Genomic DNA, 22,650 nt, shown 5'->3' on the forward strand with positions numbered 1-22,650 from the left:
AAGAACTAAAACTAACAACCAAAAGAAAAAAAATCTTCAATTTATTTTGTCTTTTTCCCTCACATTTTCACTACTTCCTTAAATCAAAGGGAGCAAGTCTCAACTCTCCAGCTGGCATTTGATGTTGATCAAACCTCATGCCCTTCCAAAATCCACCCAATTCATAGACAGGATGTGTTTTCTGCTCCTCTTCACTCTGCTTTGGTACCTCTTCCACTCCTCAGTTCAGCTGTTTTAAGAAATCTGGGAAAAACACTAATGTGTTGGTGGAGGGACACATTGGGAAGGAACTATTTATGGAGCTAATGAGGGCTCATCAACTGAGAAGAGACTGGAAGGTATATGGTAGGCGCTAAACTATGATAGTAGATGTATATATTTGATGGCTCTAATTCTTTATCTCATTCTATCTTTTGGAGCTTTTACAAACAGAATATATCCTTTCTTTAAAAACTGTAATATAATTGACATACAACATTGTGTTAGTTTTAGGTATACAAAATAATGATTTGATATATGTATATAGAACTATATTTATCACAAAACAACAATCCTTGAGGATATAGGTAGGGCAATTCTACCCAAAGAAAGAGAGCCACTTTTAGTCCTTTCAAAGAATTCTATTGCCTCCCTGACCACTCCCCACCCCCACCCCCACCCCCTCATCCCCCTCCCCTGCCACCAGAGCAAATTCCTAGGTCTGGGGTGAATCAAAATGTCATTTGCCTGTCTAAATAAGTAGCCAGAGGTTGCATAATTTCTCATGTATAATTTAGTGAAGCTACCTGGGTTCCTGGAATGGCTTAAAGATCCTGGACCAGTAGACAAAAATAAATCTTGTTTCTCCTTTTACCAGTAATGGCAGCAAGTTTAACACTGACAATAGAACTGTTCTTTCTAATTATAAAGAGGAAAATACATGAAGGGAAAGGCCTTTTTGTACTCTTTCTTAAAAATTGAAGATGAATAAAGTTTATATTGTTATTAAAACCAGAAATTAGAGTAGACAACTACAAATCATGCCTGACATCCATTTTTCCTTCCTCTGTTGATTAGTAAGTTGATTTTCCTCTGGGGACTACCTCTTCATCTAGACTCATTCATGGGATCTGCGTTGGCCTGATCCTACTTTCTGGTTCCAGGGCGGACTTCGTGACCTAGTTCCGGCCAGTAAAAGTAATGCATCTTTCTGGCCAGGGGAGTTCAGAAGTGGGTATGTGACCCTGGCTGAGTTAATAAGCCATTCCTAGATGTACTGGGGGTGAGACAATCTTCTTTATTTATTTTTTAAAATTTATTTATTTATTTATTTTTGAGAGAGAGAGAGAGAGCATGCACAAGCAGGGGACGGGCAGAGGGAAAGAGAGAGACGGAAGCGCAGAATCCGAAGCAGGCTCCGGGCTCTGAGATGTCAGCGCAGAGCCCGATGTGGGGCTTGAACTCATGAGCTGTGAAATCATGACCTGAGATGTGGGGCTTGAACTCATGAACTGTGAAATCATGACCTGAGCCGAAGTCAGACGCTTAACCAATTGAGCCACCCAAGTGCCCTGAGACAATCTTCTTTTATAAAGTTGTTGGGTTGGAGCTCTTAGGGAGCTCCCTAAGAATCCTGCCTACAGAGAGAATAACAATGGAACCGGATCCAGCTTTGCCTGAGGTCAGATACACCCATGGAATTTAAAGTTATATAAGCCAACAAAACTTCCCTTTTTGCTTAGGCCAGTTTAAATTAGATTCCTGTTCTTTGTGACTTAAATGCCATTGACTAATCCAGAAATTTTCACTGGTGTCCTTAGCTTTTTTTCGGATGCCGTTAAGGTGCAGAGATGGAAAATGCAGACAACTCAATTCTGGTTTTGGACCATTGGCAGCAGGACCTCATTTCTTTTATCCCAAATATTTAGAAAATAACCTTCTGATAGTTTTTACACTTCATGGCTATTACACATTCCATCTTAAATCCCTTTCCTAAGATGGCTAGCAGGATCCCAGCATCTTGCTCTCCCTTTCCTCTGACTGCAGAATTCATCGGATGTATCTTTCTCGTCTACACAGCTGCCAACCATGTTTGTTCAAGTTCGCTCCTAGACCATCCTCATGATAGGGTGCACAGATCTTCCAGAGTGTTTTCCTTTGTTCACCCAACCATCACCTGAACCAATCCCCTTTGCCAAAAAGATACATACAGTACCATCTACTTTATGACAGTGGAAACTATAGTACCTCCTCCCATCTAGATGTTTACAAACCCCTTTCTTAGATAAAAATTCTTCTTATTTTAGCCAGAGAGTTAAAAAGAGGAGGACGTGTATAGTATTTGCCATGCCATGCAGCTCTTGAAAAAAAAGACAATAATAAAGGTACTAATATTTTTTAGAAAACTCTGGAGCCATCCCATTTCTGAAATTACTTACAGGATATTCATGCTGCCATTAAATAAGCAGATAATCTTTATCTGCTAATAAAAAATACCCCAGCTTATGGCCAGAGGACTGTGATTGTCTTAACAAGTTTTACAGAAAATAAAATACCAGGAGATAACAGGTATTATGTTTTCTTTTGGCAAATATGAACATGTCACAGCTAGCATATCTTACTTAATTGGGCCTATAAAAACTTGCCAGGCCATTTCACTTCCAGTCATTGAAATTCTCTCAACTTGTTCTTTACAGCTTTTCAGAGTCTACATGAGAAAACAGCTACAGAACAGACTGGTTGAAAAGATTTGTAAGGTCTCATGTCCGTATTTACAAACCTTGCAATCTGTGTGTGTTCATTTCTTTTAACACAAATGAAGTGAATAAATCAGGATCTCCTTTGGGAAAAAGAAAACCACCATATTTGAGACAAAAAGGACCAAATACGTCCACCGAGGCGACTCCTAAGTGGTCTCTCTAGAATTCCCAGCACCCTGGGCTGCACACCCGGCCTCCAGCAGAATTAACTGCTATCACTGAGCTCATTTCGAAGCGAATCCCTCTCCATACTACAGAATTTCTCACATATATTATTGGCCTTTTTTTTTTTTTTTTTTTGGTTTGGCCTTAGATGTCTGTATTCCTGGCTAGACTGTAAGTTCTTCCAAGGTAGAGATGATATATTCTGGGACTGGCACCTGGCCTCTATTAAGACAGAGCAAATATTTGTTAAAATTGGACAAGAGACAGAGAGAAAAGAGAGTCAGATGCAAATGCTATGGGAGCAAGTGAGAACTCAAGAGAGCAGTGGGGAAAGCCTTCAGCTCCAAGCCACTGGACATAGAACTACCTATAGGATGGCCTGGGAAAATCAGAAAGTTTGAGGTAGAATTATGAGTACCGCTAACAACAATATATTAAAAAAAAAATTCAAAGATCCTAATAACCTTTCCGGTGATTGCTTTACCAATTTGGCTTTCAAGACTTTTGGGCACATACTTTTATTCTTTCTGGTCTAGTAAGTTCTTAGGCAACTTAATTTATTTTTTCTGTATTTTATTTTAGGGAACTTTATTTATTCTTTCTGGTCTATTTAGTTCTTAGGTAATTCCCTTCTCAATAGTTTAGAAGCTTTCCAGTATTGTGTGGATCCGGGGGATATTTATCAGGCTTCTAAATCTGAGGTAGCTGGCCCGGGAAGTTCTGAGTCCGTGAAAGTGGTTTTTGATGATGCTGGTCCATGTAATGATTTTGTTAGAGAAGGTGAACTACTTTCCTTACTGCAGTGATTGGAATCAATGTCTTATTTAAAAAAATTTTTTTTAATGTTTATTTATTTTTTTAGAGAGAGACAGAGCATGAGTTGAGGAGGGGCAGAGAGAGAGACACACACACAGAATCCAAAGCAGGCTCCAAGCTATCAGTACAGAACCCAACGCGGGGCTTGAACTCACGAACTGCAAGATCATGACCTGAGCCGAAGTCGGACCATTTAACCTACTGAGCCACCCAGGCGCCCTGCCAATGTCCTATTTCTAGAATTGTGGGTCGGAAATCTTGATGACCACATGGAGAAGCACCCGGGAGCCCTCTCTTGGGCCTCACCCTTCTCTTTCAGGGGCTGATGATCTAATTTTAACAAGCACTGTCCTTGACGATAAAGACCAGACTGATTAGGAACCACAGCCTGAATAAAAGCTGCCTTGTTGGGTCTGGTTGACTGGCAGGAATGAAATGTTAACTTTCTAAACTTGCTTTCCTAGATCTACCCAAAAGTAGGAAGACAACGGTGTAATTTCTCTGGCCTGCGCTGGACAAAAGATACCAGTGTTTTTCCTTGGCTTGGGGGGGATGGAAGGGAAGGTTGCTGAGATTTGAATCCCTGGTTTGGAATATCTCAGGCGATCCCAAAGAGCACTAGTCTTTTATGAGAGTGCATTTCACAAGCATCCCTTTGGGAAGCCTTAGTCCCCACTTGTGTGGGAAACGTAAAGTCAGTCGCTTTTGGCAAAGCTCAATACACTTGAGCATGGGAAACACAAATTAAAATAGAGATACTTCTTTATTCACTAGATTGTCTAATTCCACATTGCTTGGAATAAAAATTGAATCATTAAGATAGAGAGGACCTGGGTGGATGGTTATCCATTTCACAATTGGTAAAGGTCAGGGGAAACTCCAGGTCTCATGAAGGTTAAGTATCTTCAGCCTTTCAGCTTGACATAAGGCGATCCTATAAAGTAAGGTCAAAACAACCAGGACTTCTTGGTCTAAAATTACTTGCCTCATTTTGCTCATAGGAATTCACAGTGGTGTTGAGATGGAGAACTTTTCGATGCCCTGGACATGGTGTTCTGTTCTGCTTATGGTGAGAATGACTTCTCTTATTTGATTGCTTATTTGTTTCATCACGGGAGCAGAACCTTATGCATACGGTCCGTCATCAAAGTTAATATGTTTATCTCAGTTAAGTTTGAAATGAATTATTATTTAAATTGTCCTTCTGTGGAAATCTTTCGCTTCTGTTAGTGACAGTCTGGGTGACCAGTGGCCCCATCACTGTAAATGCCATTCTGTTTAATCCTAACATCTGTAATAAAACCAATAAAAAGCTATTTGTTTTGATCTATAGTTACAAAGTGCCTATCTCTGGAAGAGGCCAAAGCCATTTGGTAGGAGACTGCCAATCCTTAATTTGCATTTCTGATTAGTGTTTTTAAAGCCTATCATACAAGGAAGAAACTACTGGGCCGAGGAGTTTCAGTTGCTCTGCACAACAGTGGTGGGTGCTGCCGTTGACTTTCAAACGCTAGTGTAAAAGTGCTAGGTGCTACGCCTGGGATGCCACGGCACCAGAGTGAAAGATAGAGGGAATCAGCTTGGTTTCTGGACTCTACTCTCCCAACCCCGACCTGGTGAGCATAAGTATGAGTGTACAAATCAGGAAAGGAAACTTTCCTTTAATAGATTTGTCCTTCAAAAGAGCTGGTGTCTTTAGTGGCCACCAGGGATAAGAGAGTTCTTTATGTGGCTCTCAAAACAGCACTAAAAACCGTAGTAGAAGGCAGTAACCATCAAATAGGGTGAGTGAGAGCTGACATCACGCAAGGACATCACTATTACCACGTACAGCTCTGCCCCAATAACACTGGTAACGAGAGCCAAGATTTATTGAACCCCAGCTCAGTGGCAGGCACTATTCTGAGTATGTGACATGTACTTTAATCCACCTCTAAGTACTCTCCTCTGGTATTTTTGTGGATATTCAAAAGTTAAGTGTATTTTGTCAGTGTGGACTTAACTTCTTGAAAAAGACAAGAGAATGAATCGTGCTATCCTGGAAAAACCCACAGAATCTCTCTTTAGAGGACACAATATGCTTTTCAGTCTGTAAATGTTGAGGGATTTGGCAAAGGGAACCCTCTAATACTAAGACTGTTCTCATCTCAAAATAAAAGTATCTTAGCGAGCAGCAAAATGAATTGTTCCGATGCAACATACAAACAACAGATATCTCTGAAGAGAACCATTCTGAAATTTATGTCTAATAACCTTTTCCAAAGGAAAGATGGCTTATGGTGCATGGTCTGTTAATGCTTGCCCAGATGTCTGAAACCCAAGAGATGGAAGGCAAAGATTAAGGCTCAGTAGATGATGACAAAGATTCCTTGTCTTCTTTAAAATATCGACCATCTGCTCCACCCTAACACATTGGTATACAAGTCCAACAGAGAGTAAATATGAAAGCAATTAAAATAAACTACTATGCATTAGTGTGGTTTGATTTATGTAAACAACTTCTGTGGGACAAGATGGCTGTGGTTTGGGTAATGTTCATATCTGTGAAACTCAAGTAACCTAAATATAAGTTGATATGGATAGAACATTCTTAGCCGTGTTCTGCTCGCAATGATCTCAGTAAAGATGAATTCAATGATTGGAATCAGGCATGCATGGGCTTACCCAGTGAAAGTCATAATCTAGCCTTGCTCTTCCCTCGTCATCCTCATATAAGGTGAAACCTTCCCTCCGTGCCTGATAATACTCTTTCCGCAACTTCTGGATTCGATCAGTGCTTCCGCTTGGAGGACGGCCACTAGAGGACATAATCAAACAAACACGGTCACCCGGTGTGCATCATCCTGGACACTCACTTTTTGATCTTGGTAAAGGAGCTAGCATCCAAATTTAGAAGATTCAATAATGTAATTCAAATATGCTAGGAAAACTGTAAAATCAGTAATAAAAGTGAACAAAAATGGTCTTTATGTAAATACATTTAGCTCTAAGGGTCAAAACATCTGACTTGGGATGAATAAATGCCTTTTGAGTGAAACGGTAAGATAAGGTCCTGACCTTAAGAGCAATTAAAAGAGCCATCACTTTCTTCTTATAATCATATCCACAGAGTTTGGTTAATTTTAAAGTAGGTATTTCATTTTCTCAAATAAGAAGTTGCCAATCTGAGGCCAGTTGTTTGACCCGAATATTGGATGTGACACAGAGTTGGCATGTGCTGGTCTTCATTTCAATGACACTGATGAGTTTTTGGCGTGGGGGGTAGGATCCGTGTCAGTATATGGGCACACAGGACATAGGGAAAGCAGAGAAGGGAGAAGCCATATCAAGACGTAAAAAGAAAAATAAAAAAAAAACGGGTGACAGTAGACTGTGCCTTCTTCATTACTTGTCCACGATTCCCTTCCCCACTTCAGTCACTTTCTTCTCTTAGGAATTTCCATTTCTCCAGTTCTCATCCATGCAATCCCAAACTGTTCAGCCAGTAGCTCCCTTTTAACTCGGATTTGTCATGATCATTTCAACAGAACAAAATCATGTGATACATTTCAGGGCTGGGAAGCAAGAGGGGAACGGTAGGCAGATTTCAACAATTGTTCAACTTCTCTGGTTCGTCTGAGGCATAACTGAGTGTCCTACTGTGCCAGACCCTACGTTAAGATCCAGGGGGGACATGAAAACAAACAGTTCATAGCCGTTGTCTGCAAAAAGCACATGGTCTGGGAGGCAGGGGACTGAAAAGGATACAGAAGACTACAAGCCAGGTGCTACAATAGCGGTCCCAAAAGGGACTGTAGTGACAAAGGCTGCGTAAGCTGATTGGGGGAGGGCAGGGCCATGGAAGAAGCCTACGGAAAGCTCCACAGAGGAGGCGACACCTTAGCTGAGTCTTGAAGGACACATAGGTGCTCAACAGCTACACAAGTGACGTGGGGAAACTGCATGTGGAGGGAAGGGAAGCGCAAAGGACAGAAATGAGGAAGCATCTTGCTTTGGGGGCGTGCAAAGAAGTCAGTCTGGGCCAGCAGTGGTCCTCAACTTCTTTTGCCCTGGCTCACATACACCGTGGGCAAAACACACTCCTCTCCCCTTCTCCTTCAGGAAATGAGTTAGAATACAAATGAGTACTGGTGACTTTAGGGACATTTTGAATTTAATAAATGACAGAGGTATATCACTTGCAAATTTTGGTTCTTTCACTCAATTCATAGCAACGCGTTCGCCATAAGGACACTTGTGTTTGATGGGTCTGAGGATCACCCCTCTAGTATACAGAGTACGTGGGAGGGGGCAGGGAAGGGGAACAGGCGAGGTGGTGAAAGGGAGGAAGAGACCCACCGTGAAGAGCTGTGCCTGCGAGAAGATCCCCGCATATTACAGTGGAGATTTAAGTTTAAATGAGACATCTCGTTAAAGGAGATGTCTGAAAGCAACAGAAGTCATCTACTGTTCTGTTAAAAAATTGTTTTGAAATGATACTTGTAAACCATAAAAAGAAAAGGGTGAGTGGACATCTTGTGGCAGAAAAGCATTCTTCCCAAACTGGATTCACAGCGAATCGGTGGCATCTCACAATATCCCTACAAAGTTCACATGGGGTTCTGGGCTTCCTACATCACTCTATAGACACCTGGTAGCCAAGGCTTTTTATTAAGAAAAGACAAACCCTTGGGTATCACGTATCTTTATTTTTCTCCAATCTGCATTTAAAAACTCTCCAGATAGTTCCGTTTCTCCACTATGCTTTTTTTTTTTTAAAGTAGAAGGTTTCTAAACAAAAATGCACAAATGAGACTCGTAAATACAGAGAACATGCTGGTGGTGGCCAGAGGTGGAGGGAGGAAACAGAAGAGCAACATGGGTGAAGGGGAGAGGGAGGTACAGGCATCCGGTTCTGGAATGAGTAAGTCATGGGGACGAAAGGTGCAGCATCGGGAATAGGGTCAAGAGTACCAGAACCATGTTGTGTGGTGACAGATGGTCGCCACCCCTGTGGGGAGCACAGCAGAACATAAAAGAACCGTTGGATCACTATGGTGCACACCTGAAACCAAAGTAACGTGTGTCAACTCAAAAAAAAAAAAAAAAACTTAAAAAAGGTTCTGAACATTTGAAAAAGACAATAACAACAATAATACAAAGGAACGTCTGATATGCTTTTCCGAACAGCGAGAAGGCAGGCAAGGTGGGCTAGCTCTATGTGGACCAGTTTCCCCTCCTCTTGAGTACTGTGAGCTGACTCCCGTGCCCGCATGCACTGCACAGGCTTCTGCCAATGATGTGAATGTGTGAGCCATGCTCTAACTCACCAGATGAGTTCAATCAACACGGTGAAAACATTGCATACATAATCTATTAGTTTACCCAAAGAAATTGAAGCGCTGAATTCAAGCAGGATGAAGTCATCAGTAATAAGGGGGGAAAAATTGATAAGACCCTGTTTTAAAACTCCCCCCAATTTTCCTACATTTGTGATGGAAAAAAAATCATACTCAGACTATAAACTCTTCTCCCATATGTCTATAAATACATAAATTTAAAAATAAAAAAAATATGGGTTTGATCAGATTTTAGTCCTCAAATAAAGGGAATGGGGCAGGAATACAAAATCAGCTGTTTAGGATTCAGAAAATCCCCTGTGGCTGACAGGAACATGACTATTTACCCAGAAAAGAAATCTGGCTTCAGAGAAAAAACAGGGAAAAAGTCTAGAAAGTCATGGACCATATAAGTGCAGAACACACTGTATCTTCTCCCTTGTGTGAATATTTTAAAGGAAGTGGTGCAAACCTTTCATAATAACCCGGGACTGCATCTCACCTTTCTCTCTCTCTCTCTCTCTCTCTCTCTCCCTCTTTTTTTTTCTTCAACCCTCATCCTGCCCTAAGTAGCTGTATCAGACTTTTCCCCTTAATTTTATTAAGCATTTAATATAATAAAATGAGGAAGATCAAATTCTGATTTCATTTTTCAGCTCTTTTCCACAGATAGTACACATTTACCATCAAGTCAATAAAAATGACAGGCACAGCTATTGTGACGAAAGCAGTTAAATGATGCCATTTTGTGTTGAAGATGTAGAAATTCGAAGAGGAATATAAAAACACCTTTGTCATAATAGCAGCAATAATTATAATAGCTATAAAATATGCACCACTTACATAACAAATACACTGATACAGGCTTTTACTCCTTCCACTTCCTGCCCAGAGTGGACCTAAGGACCTAGGCAATCAATTACAGCTTTCCTTCCTGACGAACCTAGACATGGCCTTAGAATTCTTCTCAACTCAGAACTTCAGAAAGCCACTACCAATCTACCAAGAGATTCTGAAGCATCTTTTGATGCTGAGGAACCTTTTGCATAATAGCTTCAGAAGTTTCATTAGATTATGATATCACACCAATAGTCTTGCAACTGTATAAAAGCAGCCAGAGTATCAATAACCCCACCTCCAAGTTCCTACTTAGAAGATTAGCCTTTCTATATTATTTGTTCCCTGGATGAAGTAAAGGTTGGCCACGCTCACCGAAAAAGTCCCTATTCCACCTGTATTCATATGTAGATAATCAGTGCTGCTCCTGCACTTTCAATGTGCTGACATTTTATGTAAAATTAATGCAAGCAGCATAGCAAAACACGATTTATGTTGTAGTGATTTCTTGTACATTATACTGCTTATGCCTTTAAAGGCAGATGTATAGTTAAGCAGGCTCTTTTTAGTACACTTTAGAGCTGGACAGAGTTTAAAGTTGTCAAGGAGTTCAGAAACCATGTCATTTTCTTCATAGCCACCTATAGTAATATATTCCCAAATGCAGTAAACCTATAGTAATATATTTCCTTATGCAATAAACATCCCAGTAAGGCATTATCTGCTCCTTTGAAATCTACCCTGATTCTTCTTATTCTTCATACGCTCCTAATTTATGGTGACCTCAGCTGAAGTACATTTTACGCAGAGTGTTCATTTGTGTATGCCATGGTCTCCTCCCATTAGTGCTGCAGGCTGGAGAAAAGAAACTAACATGTATTAAGCTTCTATGATGCCCTAAGTATAATATTTATGCTTTACATACATCATCTCCTTTAATCCTCAGTCAAATTTGTAAGGATGACATAGTCAGTGACATTTCACAGATGCCTGTACCGAGGCTCAAAGCAGTTATGTAGCATACTTGGTGGATGGGAGACCAGCAGTTGTGTGACTTCAGGACCAGTGTGATTCCTACCATATCATGTTGCTCTGCAAGAAAGGCATTAAAATGCAGCAGGCATTTTGTAGCACAAGTTCACAGGCATTTCAAGGCACAGGGAATTTAGCAGAGCACATTTATAGCCATACCTTTTGATATTCTTTTATTTGCACAGATCTTTGCAATAAAAATAGAAATCGAAGTAGCTAAAGCAATAGATATACATGCAATGAAGTCTGTATTCGTTAAAGAATGATGCTGGATTTCTGTGTAATTAGTATTACATCTCTAGTCAAGCTTTTGTGGGAAAGTGGTATAAAAATGAATGGGGTGAAAAGGGGAATCAACAGAAGATGGAGATCCCACATGAAAGAGAAACTCTGGACCAAGACCAGGACTGAGAGGCATCCAGCGTTGCTCCTGGTACAATTCACCACTGGCTACATGAGAGGGAACTGATTGCTAGCAATGAACCATTGCTGGACTTGTGAATTAACCCACAATGACTTTGTGTGTGTGCCTGAGTTTGCATGCATGTAACTACATGCACCCTACGAGGAAACTGTATATAACGAATTCCAAAGAGCTGCGTCATTTTCAGATAGCCTCGAGACATGTGGTTTTCCACTTTAAATAAGAAGTGTTTGACTATGGTGAGTACAGCCCTCATTTGAAGGTACCAGCCTGGGGTCCAGAACTGGCCACGTGATTAAGAAACAGTCTTTATAGAATGGAACCTTAACAGGAATATTCCTACCTAATGTGATAATCCTACAAACTCACTGAATAAAACCATTTAAATTAGATGAATGCATGTCAACAGTAGTCGGTAGACTAGGGAGTGTTTTTGAGTTTGGGATTTGACAGATTCCTTAATATTTTATGAATTGCTATAAAAATATTATTTTGATGCTTACCATAAATATTTTAATTATATAAATATAGTGTTATTCTTTCTATATTTACAAAAGGGTGTGATTTAAAAAGTTTTATCAAAAAGGATTAGCATCTTAAAGATATGGAGCAAAGGAAAACACTTTTGCACCCTTTAAGAATGCCAAGATGCTATTCTCTTCCTGTTTCTCCCCCTATGGGAAAGATTGCTTGTTTAGTCTTTTTGCATTTAAGGACCTAAAGATAATCATAGCTTTCAATTTCAAATTTAGTGGTACCACAGTTCTGTCATAGAAAATAGTGTATACACATAGTTTTTTCAAAGTGTGAACAGAACCCCAAAAGTACCTGAGATTCTGTGGCATTCACACTCTTGATGATATAAATATAATAAAAATATAAATATAATAAACAAATAAAACATAAATATAATGAAAAATTTGAGAGATTCTCATAAATGCCCTCATGATCATTAATTCAAAAGCATTTTGAAGATTTATGGAAACTATAGCCCAACAGCACTTGTACTAATACTCTACAGATTTAACATTCCACAGTGAAAACACTCTTATATAGTGAGCCCAAATATACTAAAGGAGATTTAATAATAAATAGTGGCTTTTAACGGGGATTAATTCCGTAGCACTCTTCAAGTGATATTTTAGTCCTGAATAGTTCTGAAAATTATCCAGTTTTAGTCCCTGTCTTCCCCCTGCTCCCAATTTCTTATAAAGAATATCTCTTTTTACAAAGATACATTGACAAGTAAGTTTTTTAAGTTTAGTCCAGTGAAATTTGGGGACCCATCTGACTACTCATGCACAACTTTTACGAATTCTTCTAACTTCTTTCAAATTTGCCATCACTGTGTATGAAGGTGGCCCTGATTTGCAATTACTTTTGCAAGAAAAATTGCCCTAAATAACAAGAATATGCCTTTCCTCATACACACATTTAATTTATATCAGATTTAAGTTATCTTGTTGATTAAACAATTACTCTCAATTAAGAGCCCTTTGTTTACTACAACTGCCTAAAAATTACTGTATTAAGAGTTATGAGTTTAGAGAAAGAGCAAATAATATTAACAGACAAAATACAATTTTCACATCTAGAATCCCCCTTTATTTTGTGGCCTGCTTTTTTTTTTTAAACATGGATTCTTAGAAAAAAAATTTTTTAAGATTATTTATTTTGAGAGAGAGAGAGGGAGCACAAGCTAGGGAGAGGCAAAGAGAAGGAGAGAATCCAAGCAGCCTCCACGCCATCACTGAAGAACCCAATGTGGGGCTCGAACTCATGAAATGTGAGATCATGACCTGAACCAAAATCCAGAGTCGGACGCTTAACAGACTGAGCCACCCAAGTGCCCCGAGGCCTACTTTTGTCAATTATCTGACATATTACTTAATAGGTAAAGAACCAATGCTTGGACATTTTGAGAGAATATTTAATGTCATATAGAAAACTGGTGGCAGAATCTGCAAACAAAAAACAGTGCTCTATACTAGTACATAACTTTGAAATTTTTTTTTTTTTAACGTTTATTTATTTTTGAGACAGAGAGAGACAGAGCATGAACGGGGGAGGGTCAGAGAGAGAGGGAGACACAGAATCGGAAACAGGCTCCAGGCTCTGAGCCATCAGCCCAGAGCCCGACGCGGGGCTCGAACTCACGGACCGTGAGATCATGACCTGAGCCGAAGTCAGACGCTTAACCGACCAAGCCACCCAGGCGCCCCACTAGTACATAACTTTGGAAACCATGTATTTATATACATTTCTAAGGGCTCTAAAAAATCACTCCTTATGTCAGGATCCTGTGGGGAGGCTGACAAACTGGTCCAGAGAGGTTGATAAGCAAGTAAGGTCATAAAGAAGAAGACAAAACCACAAAGCACAACGATGTATTAGCTCAGTCTGTAATCTTGAACGTGGTCCTTGCCCCAGCTATCCGATGCCGCCCGTGGCATTTTGACCTAGATGCAACAATCTGACAATGTGACTTGGCCTACCTGGGCTCCTGATTTTGCCATGGCAACCCGAGTCTGACCTTTTGTCTTTCTCCACATGTTTTCTGTTTTCAGCATCTGCTCTCTTTAAGATCCTCGTCTTAGTATTTCTATCCCTAGTTTGGTGAACTGACCCTCTGACTCCTATGTCGTGAAGATTTGTCCGCGAAATCTTAACCCTGGACTGGACCTTGACCCCAATGAATCAAACCTTAGTGGAAATAAAGGCCCCCTTCCCTTGGCACTTTTGATTGCATAATGGTAAGCATTTCCACTCACACCATGAACCACAGCTACCATTTACTGTTGAAAGTAATCTCATTGATGCATGAAGGACAACTTTCTCCCCTGTGATTGATTGTTGTGACTAAGAATCTCACCAGATCAATGTCATCTCCTTTACTGATAAAAGGCATTGCTCTACCTTTGCTCTTTATCACTTGAGACAATGCGAGGCCCTGCTCTAATCAGAACATTCTGCTTCTCTATGGCCATTTCTAGCCAAAGTGGAAATTTCTTAGGAGCGATACGGTTATTCACAATTCAACAACACACAAGTTATTATTCACAGCCTCAACTCGCCATTATAAGCCTGTAACACATAATTGCATTATTCTGATACTGTACAATGACCTTCTGGCTATGTTCAAATTTCAGAAGCCAGTTTTGACATTAGTCATAAAATATCCATTTGAGTTATTCATATTTTGAATAGTATTCTAATATATCTCCTCTGACATAGGGCAGTGTTTTTGAGCCTTACGTGGTTTAGATACACTCAAAGTTATGTATAAGCATGTGATACACATTGTCTTGAAAAATTTTCCCAATTTTATTAACAATATAAAATATGTGGGGGTCACAGAAAGAATCTATCAAGTGTTTCATATGGTAATTTTCATTTCTTGAGAAAGATTTTAAAATATAGTTGAAAAGTTCAAACTGGAAGGCAGAAAAAGTAGCCTTTCATTTCTACTCTACATCTTTGCAAAACGAGCATGCATAGATGCAAAGAAAAATAGATTTGGACCAATCTGGAACTGTGAATCCACCGTGTCTTCTGTTAAAGATGATAAATAAACCATGCTCTGCACCATAATTCATATAGTTACAGCTCATCTTAAATGGCTGAGTTATAGTGATATTGTACCATTTAACTGTATTTAAGTGACGCACCAAATTATTAAGCTTAGACAGAAATGAGAGCCTGGGGAAAATAGCAATTTAAATAGTGATAGTTTTCCCATTGGCCATTCCATGTAATAAACAGGTGGTCCTGGACATGAGCTGGGTTGATATCCCTCAGCTGGTGTCTGCTCCTAAGTGTCTCTCATAACGTATGCTTTACATTGTGCTGAAGATGATTCCAGTATTCAAAAAATTGTTTTTAATGTTTATTTATTTTTGAGAGAGAGAGACAGAGACAGAGAGACAGAGTGCGAGTGGGAGAGGGGCAGAGAGAGAGGGAGACAGAGAATCCGAAGCAGGCTGCAGGCTCTGAGCTGTCAGCACAGAACCTGATGCACGGCTCAGACCCATGAACTGTAAAATCATGAAGTTGGTCGTTAACTGACTGAGCCACTCAGGTGCCCTTAGATGATTCCAATATTTTAAGATATGCATTACTTATACAGCACGGCTCCTTATGTGCAAGCCAACCACTTCAGCTGGTGTCCAACCAGAGGAATAGCTATCTGATACAGTGCTAAAAGAAACTCTGTTGGATGGGTATGGTGAAAGATTACAGGTAGGGTCCAATCCAGTACTCTCCGAAAGTGTTTTCCAAGGTTAATTCTGACTATGCATAACTTTTGTTTCTAGAAACTAACCTTGAGACATGATTCCACATTAAACGTTCCAAGTTTTCTTGAACAATTTTATAGTCCAAAAGAAATTTTTAGCAAAGCATTGATAAAAAAGTAAATGGAAGAAACCTATACAACTTGTATTATTTTAACTGTTATTCACCTTCTTGAGTTGAACAAAAGCGACTTAAAGAGAAATAAACTTTTGTTGCTTATATAGTACTTGAACAAATTAATGATACTACACACACACACACACACACCCCTCCTCAAAGAAATTCTCACCAACAATTGCCGGACTTGCAAGATAAAATTATTGTATTTTAGGCTTAAATCCAACACAGCCCGAGTTTTAGGAATATATTGACATTTAGATGTGGATTAAACTTTGAGGGTCAATTCTGGGAAAAATAAGCCTTTGTGGGCTGCAGGCCATAAAACCTTGGGAATTCCCTAGGCCCCCATGAAATTCCTTCCTCCTCAGAGGAAGCAACGTAGAAGGTCTGTCTTCTCCCAGGGGATCATGGAATGCCATCAAAGGCCACTGATTCCTGACAGCTGGACAGCTAGACCTTTCCTTTCAGACAATAAGGAAATAAGGCCTAATCGATTACAGAATTTAGAGATTGTAAGTGATTTAGTGTATGGATGGTGGGTCATTTGTTTTTGTTTTGTTTTTGTTTTAGAGGATAGTTATCAGTCAAGATAGGCTATTGTATGCTGCTGTGGTAACCAAATGTCAGTAGATAAAAATAGCAATTATTTACTCACATAACAAGACTTTTTCCCCCCTTCCAATAGCAAAGGTTGGGAAAATAACTAAAGTAACAAAGAGAAAAGAATATTAAAAAAGAAAAAAAAAACAAGTGTTCTGATTAAAAAAAGTGAAAGACTGTGATTAAGGAGCTAAACACTAAATGTTAGGAGACAAAACCTTCTAAGTACATGTGATATGGAAGCTAGACCTTACTTTCGTACCCATTAAAGGGATATATAATAAACTGTCTAAACATCCAACAGGAATGCGTGAGTCACATAGGTATGTGACTGTGGGGCAGATCTTAATTATCACATACATGGGGCTAAGTCATACTAGTTGATAAACACAGAATTTGATATGCAGTATTCTGATATGATTAGCATAAAATCAATTAAGTCCAGGAACTTATTTAGAACGTGTTTTGATATTAGCTTAATTCCATTCATTCCTTTTATACCTATATGCACAAATGCTGAACTCTTCTGCAATTTTAAATAGAGTTATGATAATTACCCAATTCAAATAGATTCGCAGCTTCAAAGAGCCACATAAAAAGTTAACAGCTACTTAGGTCCCAAAGGGTGTCAAACCCAAGAATGTTCCGGAGCTCTCATTTACCTGGGTGTAAAGTGAGCTCTGGTAACCTTGTAACCTCATGTTGACCTTCTGACATGAGGGATTTATGGGATAGAGACAGTTTACGTTATCATCTCCCACTGTCGGTTTCAGTTGTTTTTAAAAGATGTTCAGATTCTTAAAGATCCTTCTTAGGAGCATGGTAACTTTCTTTTCCAAGTGGAATAGAAAGTAACAAATTGGTATCAAACTTAGATCATCAATTATTTTTATAAGTTTTCTAAAAACCCTCTGAATGTTTTCAGATGTGTACATTTATTCAAACTTACATTTATTTATTCTTAAATACTGCTATGCCCCTGGCCCTGGTGCAGTAATGGTGATTAAGACCCAGACTTGATCCTAGAGATATTTCACAGCCTTGTGGGGGGAGATGGAGACATAAGTAAATAATTACAGCCCAATGTGGCAATTATTCCGTGGAAGTATCATGAGGCATAATGAAGTCCTGCAGTAGCCCAGAGGAGAGGTGATTAGGTCTGTTTGCAGAGGCCAGAGAAAAGGAAAAAAGAAGATCAAGGGTAAGGAGAGGGTGGCTGGGTGTGCCAGTGGAAGGCACATCCCCTGTCAAAGGATGGCAGCATGATGGGGCACATGGTCAGGCACGGTACACGTGTGAAAGTGGGTGGAGAAATTCTGGGAAATGGAGCCGGTAGGACTTGAATAGCTCCACGTGTCAATCTTTCCAGAAGGGACACTGATATGGAATCACTGGAGGATTTCAAATAGGGTCGGTGTCATCATCAGAATTATTCTTTCCATCAGGATAATCCTGGGACAACCTTACTTTCTCTGACTCCCACATGTCATAACTATGAAAGGAACCAGTGGACCTCTGTGGGGCTTTCTTACCCTCACCTTCAATCATTTCTAGGGTGTGTATAGAGTTCAAGCTACCTGGTTGACCAAATCACTGACAAAAGTCCTCTTCCATTTCTACTTCCCTAATTGTTGGATACTGTGCCTGGAGGGCCAATTTAGTTCAAGGCAACGGGACATTGCGCCTTTCTTTCAACTTGAAAACTGAACATTCTAAAACCAGAGCTCTTGTTTAACCAGTAACATTAACTGGTGATGAAGCATGACGCATTGTTAATACAGTGATAAATTTCCCATTAGGAACAGGGCACTGGCTGCCAAATCGGAGGGCAAAAAGTTAAAAAAACAAAACAAAGCCAATGAAACCAACCCATTATGGGTTGACAAAGACTTTTATTTTCACTGGCACTTTAAGGGAAAGTAGTCACAGAATCTTAATTAATAAATAGCCGTTGCTCCATTCAGGCGAGGTAATGGTAGTGCCTGAGTATGTGCCATGGGGCAATTTGTAGCTGTCTTCTTGATCTGAAAAGTGAATGAGTCGTCGACTATCAAAGAAGAGGGGAAATTAGGCACTACGCCGCTGACAATTGGACTCTATAAATAACCCACAGTGAAAATGAATAAAAAACATGCCTTCCCCCAGCTTTCAGTAGCCTCTCCACAGTGTGACAGTTGCTAGTTTTTTCAATAAACATGATGTCAATTATGCCTTTTATCCATCATGGCAAAGTCACGTGTGGGGAATAATTGAGTATCTTTTTTTTTCCCCCGGCACTTCACATAACAATGCTTTTCTGTTTTATTTATATCAGACTGAGGCAAAGCAGCTGTCTGATCTGTAACTTATATGTTGCATCAACACTATTCCTTCCTATTTCTTCCCTAGTTCCAAAGCTTTATGGGCAACAGTATTTTAGTCAGCTCTCAATTATCCGTAGAAATGGGAGATTTGGAAGAACATGAAAAATAGGCACTACAGACGACTTCCAAAACTCTCACTTACACCAACAACTTTAGTTTCTTTCCCAGTGAGTGTTTTCCGAGCTGTAAACAATCCCCCAATTAATTGCCTTAAGTTGCACATTCTTTTCCATGCCCAGCCCCTCATTTGGGTAAGGAACTAATGAGCAGAAAAAAGGCCAAAAGGCAGGCAGGACTTAGAAAAACAGACGCGCTACAAAGACTCAAATGGGGAAAACAGAATTTGGACGGTTGAGAGTTAACGACCCAGGAAACATTCCCCTAAAGGATTTACTGTGTTCTTAGAGAAAGGTAACTTTGCAGATTAAAAAGTAACAGGTATTGGTTTTCTAAGTGGATGAACTGAAAGCAAAATGCTATGTGGGGCACAGTTAGACAGTTAATGAGTATTCACATATCCAGCTACAGGAAGCTTATGGGTGGCTGTATATTTTCCCTGAATTATGCTATTTGTCACGAACTTTATCACTATCCATTCCACTAACAACTATTTTTTCTCCCTATTTGCAGATGTATTAAGTATAGTCATTCAGATGTCATCAATTCATCATTTTGTTAAAGAAGCTCGTTCTTAGGGAGGAAAAGTAAAGAACACGTTGAATGATGCCGCATCATTTTGTACATCCCATGTAAGATGAAAGGAGGAGGTATCACATTTTCTTTGAGATAGTTCCCACTCAACAACAAAATCATCTTTTATCCAAGAGTAAACAAGCCCACTAGCTAGGAGCTTTTTTTTCTTTTTTCCCCTCCCAAGTTCTACATAAAATATAAGCCGGACAGCTTAAATTGAATCACTATATTATGTCTTTATTTATTACTTACCTTGACAGTTTGTTCAACTGAATCCTACTGTATATCCGAGAGAGCTTTAAATGTATAAACTACAAAAAGAAGGAGAATTATTTCCTCTCCTTCAAAGAAGCTTTTTAATACTATATCCAAAATATCTGGGCAATTGGAGGGAGAAAAAGGAGAGGAGGAGTGGGGAGGGGGCCAAAGAAAAGAGCTAATGGTCACAATGCACCCTTATAATAAAATGAGCTTCTTAATGGATGTTCACTACAGGAATAACATTAATTCAGTATTAGGACTTCCACTGGAAAAATATGAATGTAATTTATCTTTTTAACTGTCAGCTGCATTTCTAAAGCTCCGAAGTCTGTAGCTTCCAGGGGCCTTTTGTCTTTCTGCCATGGCAGGAATATCTTGGACAGCTGTAAGAGCTTTCTAAGCCATCTTTCTCAAAATCCATTAGCTAATTCAAGGAACCTAATTAGAGCTGCCATTTTGATGGAGCATACTGAATGCTTAGTACAAACTAGTAACGCCATCAATGTTTATTAGAAATCACAAAACCCAAAGTGCTCCCTTCCCTATGAATATTAATGGGAATAGAGCAAACAAAATATTTATTAAAACATATGCTTAATACCATCACGGTTTACAGACAGATAGGAAGAGAGAGAGAGCGAGAGAGAGAGAGAGGGAGAGAGGCGCACACTTGCATTTGAAGGCATGTGCCCACGAACACACAATAAACCAAGATTTATATTTAAGCAGCATGTAATCATTATTTGTACGCTCCTCCCACTTATCTCCCTTGGTTTTGCACCCTGGAATTCAGCGGCTCACAGCTGGGAAGACAGATGTAAGTCCAGAGAAGTCTGAAGAAGGGGGTGGAGGGAACCTCTCTCTCTCTTTTTTTTAAACAGCTGCTGAGTGCCACAAATTCTTGTCAGTGAGGAAATAAGCCTTGCTTCTCTATAAAGTCAGCAGCATGATGACATCAGTACTTTCTACCCTCATCTAAATGAGGGTGTCACCAAATTAATCCAGCTGGCTATTATCCCAGGTACCCACCCTGGGAGAGTTTTTGCCAGGGCATGGCTCTGAATTAAGTGGTGCCTAAGGCTTGATGTAATCCTGCTGTTACACAGATCGGGCCCCCATTGCTCGTGTCAGCACAGGTATAGACACTCACACCCCTGCAGAGGCCCAGAAGATTCTATTCCTCATTCTCTTCTTTCAGTAGCAATAAAAACCTTTACAAAGTGTTACTGTCCAGTAGCCCCTACTCGTCCCTCAAGCTGCTGCCTTCTGTCTCTCTCTCTCTCTCTCTCTCCCTCCCTCTTTTCACTAAACTTTTAAAAAGAATGGTCCTTTGTCTCCTTTCGTCACCTCCATCCTCTCCTTTGGGCTCATGCCAGTCTGGTTTGCACTTTCACCACCGCCAAAAGTGCGCCCTCGAGGCTCAACAGAATCATAACCTCTCTGCAGGACTGGACTCTGGACAGGAAGTCTCTTGGCAAGTCTCTCTTTGTTTCCTTACTTCTTTGATCTCATTGTTTCCTTCAATGTTGCTCTAAATGCCGGCCTTCTCTAAGACTCTCTAACTGCTTCTTGTCTATATTTTCACCCCTGGGGATACTGTTTACTCTTGGGCTTTGATTATTATATTCCTTCTCATGTGCACTCATCGACTGATCCATCCATTCAACAATGACCACCAGAGTGCCTCACATGGTGCATGTACTCAACACGGTCCTCCTGCATGAAAGTGTGCATCTCTAGCTACGGTACTTTGAGGGCACCCCAAAGACCAGGCTCAGTCCTTGCTCCACATTTGTACCTGAAATGTACCGCTATCTGACACTCATCTTCTCCAGAAACAACCTCCTCACCTCTCCCCTAAAATCCACCTTCCCTACTATTTTCCTGGCTTTTCAGTTCCTTCTTCATGTTCATCAAGGTTGGGGACAGTGATTAGCATTCAGAGGACAGGCTGCCTTGGGGATGTCATGTAACTTCTCTATCTGTGAAATGGGGATGATGATAGTAAGACCTTATGCGTATGATCTGAGGATTGAATGCGTTATTAAATTTAAAGTAGTCAGAATGATGCCTGGCACATGATAAGGATTCAAGAAGCAAGCCACTGTTGATATCAATATTTTTTTAGATTACGGTTAACTTCTTTCCTCTCATGGATTCTACATCCGATCAGCTGTAATCAGTTGTGTCTAGCAATATGCCCCTCCCTCCACGCATTCCTTCTTACAAGCCTAGTTCATATACTCATTGTTTGGACCATGATAACAGCTTGGCAACTAGTCTCTCGGCTGGGATTCTCTTCTTATCTGCTGCCAAATTAGCCTTCCTAAGGCGCGGTTCCGCTTACGTCATTCTCTTGCTTTAAGAACCCCTCTGCTCTCTTCCCATTTCTTACATCTCCAACCCAGCCTTCCGCTCCTCTAGCCCCACTTGCAATCTGGTCTTTAGGGAAATGTTTGTTTTTCCCTAAAGTCCCCCTCAGCTTTCACCCGCACCCCCTCCTCCATGCCTTCATCCATACTACCTCTTCCGCCTGTAATTATTTCTCCTCCTTCTTAAACAATATAATTAAGATGATATCAGTCTTTACTTTAAAAACATCCACTGCCTTGTCATTATGTGTGGACTCATACTCACACCACTCCCCACGGTCCATGTGGTCGCTCTTCACTGAACTGGACCCTGCCCCCTCTGTGCCTTATCACTGACCATTCTCTACCGTGCCCAGCAGCTTCCTTCTTAGTTCCCCTGCCCTGTGGGCAGCCCAAGCTGCTCACAGCTCTAGGAGTCTGTAGCTGCTGTTGCTTCTCCCTGACACACTCTGCCTCAGATGTTTCAGGGCATGCTCTCCCTTGCCGGGGGAGCCTTCTCTGGCCACCTGATCATGCAGAGCCCTTCAAGTCACTGCCTACCCCGCTGGTTTGTTTCCTTTGTAGCGCTGATCACTCTCTGAAGAGATCTTCCTTGTTTCATTGTTCATTTCTGTCTGT

General features: G+C 40.3%; 1 protein-coding gene across 4 annotated transcripts in view; it reads right to left on the reverse strand.

Moving 5' to 3' along the window:
* PARD3B (par-3 family cell polarity regulator beta) overlaps positions 1-22,650 on the reverse strand; it is a 1,011,734-nt gene that overhangs the window by 99,487 nt on the left and 889,597 nt on the right. For all 4 annotated transcript variants that reach the window (XM_047084837.1, XM_047084838.1, XM_047084839.1 and 1 more), the window contains one exon: positions 6,384-6,516. In XM_047084837.1, the coding sequence (XP_046940793.1) occupies positions 6,384-6,516 (133 nt within the window). The remainder of the gene's footprint in view (positions 1-6,383; positions 6,517-22,650) is intronic.

This window comes from Lynx rufus, unplaced genomic scaffold, assembly GCF_022079265.1.
Source record: "Lynx rufus isolate CCGP_SWC_20201006 ecotype Redwood Valley unplaced genomic scaffold, mLynRuf1.p SCAF_2, whole genome shotgun sequence".
NCBI lineage: Eukaryota > Metazoa > Chordata > Mammalia > Carnivora > Felidae > Lynx > Lynx rufus.